The 4773-nt window shown below is 37.6% G+C and overlaps 1 protein-coding gene across 1 annotated transcript; it reads right to left on the bottom strand.

Annotated features, from left to right (window-relative positions):
• Positions 1 to 1867: 1867 nt before the first annotated feature.
• Positions 1868 to 2818, bottom strand: LOC102814353 (olfactory receptor 52A5-like). Its single transcript, XM_006870344.1, has one exon. The coding sequence runs from the start codon at positions 2816 to 2818 to the stop codon at positions 1868 to 1870; it is 951 nt and encodes a 316-aa protein (XP_006870406.1).
• Between the last annotated feature and the right edge of the window lie 1955 nt (positions 2819 to 4773).

Here is a 4773-nt window from a genome sequence, read left to right on the forward strand (position 1 = left end):
TTCTTTCTCAAGATGGAGAAGCATAAAATTCTACTTGTTAAGTATCGGTTATAATGACCATCTTCCTAAGAGTACAGGATGGACATACAGTTGAAAAAAAGAAAACTGAAAAAAAAAACAAAAAAAAAAAAACAAAAAAAACTTTATAGTAAAGAAACCTGACAAAAACTACCTCAGAAAGATTATCAAGATCATCATCACTGCGAAATCATACTTTGAAATGATTTCATCAAAATGGCATCTTATCTTTAAGATCTTCCTCCTTATAAACTGAGTCCAATCATGAGAAAAACATGAACAAATAATATAATAGTGCTAAGACCATGAAGGAACCATGTCTGACTTCCCCTGGCTTCATAAGTGGGGGAAATAATCAAATGAAAATATCAGCCCAAGGCCGATTCCAATGAAGCAGATACCAGATATGCTTCCACCCTACAACCTTCTTTACCCTATTCTGACACAAACCATTTCTCCCATAACATTCTCTGCTTCACATCTGGGTTTGATGATCCATTGCAATGGCTACATAGAACTCATAACAATACTCATGGTTATGGGGTTTATTAGGAATGTGAACAGGATTCACTTTAGAATCAAAACCAACTCAGGATGCAGCAGTTCTCCACTTAGGAATGTCTCTGGTCTGCCATACTGCATGAACACCTCACTCTTGTTTTCAGCCTTATGACCATGTGGCCTCTGGCCTCTGATCATTCTGGCAAGTTATACAAATTTCTTTTAGCCCGACAGTGAAAGCCCAAAGGACACATTCTTCAAGCCAGTCTTCTGTGTAGGCATGCAACTTGGCACAGTCCATTGGCCTAAAGCCAAAAGCTGCTCTTTCTTTCCATGCCACTGCCTCTGCTGTTGCCCATTGTTTCTGCAGTCACCATTTCTCTAGGTCTGGATCTCATGTGCCACTCATGCTTTTTCTACTTGATGGTCCTGGAATCTTCTGTCTCTGCTTCTGAAATGGCTTCTTTTAAACCTAACTGGAAGGCAAAACTAACCAATCCCAGCCATAGAGCCCTTTACACCTCAATTGCATGGTCCTGGTGTGGTGCTGTGGGTTAATGCGCCAGACTGCAAACCCATTTGAACTGCAAGGTCAGCGGCTCAAGCTCACCAACTGCTCCTTGGAAGCTCTATACAGGGTCGCTATGGGTCAGAATCGACTCGATGGCACTTAACAACAATAACCCAATCACTTGGTGGGAGTTAAAAAGACTTTGGTTAGAAAAGCCATATCCAAAAATTCAAAGCACCACAACAGACATTTTACAAAATATCAGACCAGTACTTCTCAAGACTCTCAAGTTCATCAGATACAAGGAAAGTTTCCAGAAATACACCCAACTAAACTTAATGTAATATCGTGGCACAAATCATGAACTAGGAAAAGGACATTAAGTAAAAACAAAGACAATGTGAATAAATTATGAACTTTATTTAATTATTTGATGTACCAATGTTGGCTCATTACATTTTTTTTTTTTTTTTTTTTGCAGTTAAAGATTGTAATGCTTTTAATGTTTATAATCAGAAGTTAAACTCTTACATTTGGGTGTGATTTTAAGAAATTACTGTCACTAAAAGCTGAAGGATCTAAAGATAAATATTCATTTAATCTACATTTTATATGCTGACAAAATGTAACAAAATCCTTAAGGCTAGTATAACTATGCAACCATAAAAACTTAGATTATTATTTTAGTATTCAAGACCTTACAAAGTTGTGTTGTATGCAAACCTACGTTATATTTATTTCAACCCATAGTGAATTTGACAAATCACAGACTCTGACCAAATATTGTTTCTCAGAGTTGACTTTTGTTCTTTAAAGCAAAATAAGTTAACTGAAGAATTAAGAAGGATCCTTAAAATAGAAAATCTTGAACACTCGGTCTCTAATCTGTTTGGTCTTTACTCCATAAACTATAGGATTGAGCAATGGTGGGACAAGCAAATAAAGGTTGGACAGAAGAATATGAATGTAGGGAGGAATGTGGAAACCAAACCTGTGTGTAAAGAAAGAGAAGAAAGCCAAGAGATAAAACTCCAGAAAGACACAAATGTGGGCAATGCAGGTATTAAAGGCTTTGAGTCTTGCTTCCTTTTGAGGCAGGTTGAAGACAGTTATAAATATGCGGATGTAGGAGAGTGTAATGAAGATGATGTCAAATCCTAGTATGCTGAAAGCCACAAACAATCCATAGCTCTTGTTGATGCGAACATCTTCTACTGCCAACTTCACAATGGCCATGTGCTCACAGTATGAGTGGGAGACTACGGTGGTTCGATAGGATTTCAGCCGGCATTTAATGAGTATGATACAAGGTGCTACAAAGATGGCAGCTCTGAGTGTTACTCCAACCCCAATCTGGGTGACACATTGGTGAGTAAAAATGGTTGCATGTCTCAGAGGATCACAGATTGCCACATAGCGGTCCAGGGCCATAGCCAGCAGAATGCCCGACTCAATACACTGGAATGTGTGGATGAGCCACATCTGCAAGAGACAGGCTTCAAAATATATCTCTGGTAAATGGAACCAGAATATGCCTAGCATTTTGGGTAGGATGCATGTACTGAGAGCAATGTCTGTTGCTCCAAGCATTGCCAGGAAGATATACATGGGCTCATGGAGGCTGCGTTCAGATTTGATAATGACAAGAAGCAGAAAATTTCCAAAGATGGCAATAATGTACATGGCACAGAAAGGAATTCCAATCCAGAACTGCACTGACTCCAAGCCCGGGATACCAATCAGGGTTAGTAATGGGGGCATGAAGATTGTGATATTGAACATGAGCATGATGATTTACAACTATCTGATTAAAGCTGTTGAGTTAGTGAAGGAGTTCTCGCTTCTGTTATCCCTTTACCTAGATTTATAGAAATTTATGAAATCAGAGATTGAGTAGGGCTCAAAAGCATATTTTATCAAACATACTGGTTCTGAAATATAAGTAAAAAACATTCCCAGAATCTCACTTGTCTTTTTCTATTGCTCTCTGCCTTTGTCTATCATGTTGTCATTGTCTTTCATTTACTCAACATATGAACACACAAACAATTCAAGAAAATTGGACAAATGCTTGGTGTCTTGTATACATTTTTGTGGGTTTATCTATTGAAGAACTTCCCAATTAATATTTCTAATAGTTTTAGGGGCTTAAGGTGTTTCCTCTGTTTTCTTTCTTTATTACCTACCCAAGAAAATTCATTTATACTTCCATTCAGACAATTAGAAGTCCATGTAAAGCAAAAACAGGAACACCTATTATTTCAAAAAGAGGAACAGTCATTAGTTCATTTTTTTTTTTTTACTTTTACTTTTTTATTGTGAATTGAGTGAAAGTTTAAAAATAAAGATCAGCAGTTTTGCATTCAACAAATAATACACTTTGTTTCATCTAAATGACTTAATCCCCTCCTTGTAAGAGCACTCGTCTACTTCCTCTCTTTGGCTCCTCTTTGCCTACCATCCACCTTCCCATCCCTTCTGGCCATTTTCCTTAGGTACTTATTGCTCCTTTGACTTAGAATGATTGACTTTTCCATTATTCATAGTGAGCATATCTTCCTAATGTTGTGTTCCCCCTATAGATCTACCTACTGCTTGGCTGGGAGTTGTTCCCCCTATATACCTATGTACTTCTTGGCTGAAAGAGGGTGTGTTCCTTTCCACACCTGAAGGGTGGTCAAGGGCCACAGTCTCAGATTCCTCCAATCTCTTTCTGTCCAGTAAGCCCAGGTTTTGTTGTTTTGCCCCTAGAAAAATTGGAAGCTATCAAGTTATAAATTATACTTGTGGAGCTCTAGAGTATAGTATCTACCATGCTAATTTGAACAAGCGTCCTCATGATTTAATGGGTTAAGTACTGTACTGCTAATCACAAAGTCAGCTGTTCAAACCCACCAACTGCTCCATGAGAGAAATAGGAATCTATTTACTCCTGTAAAGATTTACAGTCTTGACAGTCTGTTCTAAGAGGTTGTTCTGAGTTGAGACAAACTTAATAGCAGTGGGTAGTAGTGGTATTTATTCCAGGGGTGAACCTTTAGAAAATATTCTCCCAGTATCCTGGATAAAATTACATACTTCGAAGATGTTGTGTTGTTAAGTGCCATCTAGTCGGTTCCAACTTATAGAGACCCTGTATAGGGTTTCCAAGGAGCAACTGGTGGGTTTGAACTGCCAATCTTATGGCTAGCAGTCCAGTGCTTATTGTACAGAACCACAAAGATACAAATACAAAATAAAGTTGATGTCTTTAAACAGTAAAATTACTTTTAAACAATTTAAACTTGTTGCATGAATCAAATCTTAAGAAAATTTATATCTAAGAATTGTGTACTGACAAAATTATGCTTGAAAAAATAATGCTTAAACAAGACCTACAATGTGTTTTATTTTTAAAGAAAACTTTCTAATTTCACTTTTTAGCTATAACTAAGCACCTTGAGGAAATTAGTAGCAGAGGTTGGGGGTCCAGGACAATATTCTGAGAAACTATCAAGGTCAATCAGCATAATATAGTCTGAAAAAACAATATTCTAGCACCTGATTTGGTGAGTAGTGACTAAAGTCTTAAAAGCTTGTTAGTCTCTTCCTGTCCAAAGCAAATTAAAGTGCAGGAAACAAAATACATATGTAAACACTGAGTCCACAGGAATAATTAACCACTAGAACTCCAGCCTCCATGACCCTGAGACCAAAAGAACTGGATGGTGCCCGATTAACACTCCTAAATGCTCTGAAAGGGG

This window comes from Chrysochloris asiatica, unplaced genomic scaffold, assembly GCF_000296735.1.
Source record: "Chrysochloris asiatica unplaced genomic scaffold, ChrAsi1.0 scaffold00140, whole genome shotgun sequence".
NCBI lineage: Eukaryota > Metazoa > Chordata > Mammalia > Afrosoricida > Chrysochloridae > Chrysochloris > Chrysochloris asiatica.

Excerpts from the sequence above, each read along its gene's own strand:
- LOC102814353 (XM_006870344.1), bottom strand. The coding sequence starts at position 2,818 with ATGCTCATGTTCAATATCACAATCTTCATGCCCCCATTACTAACCCTG.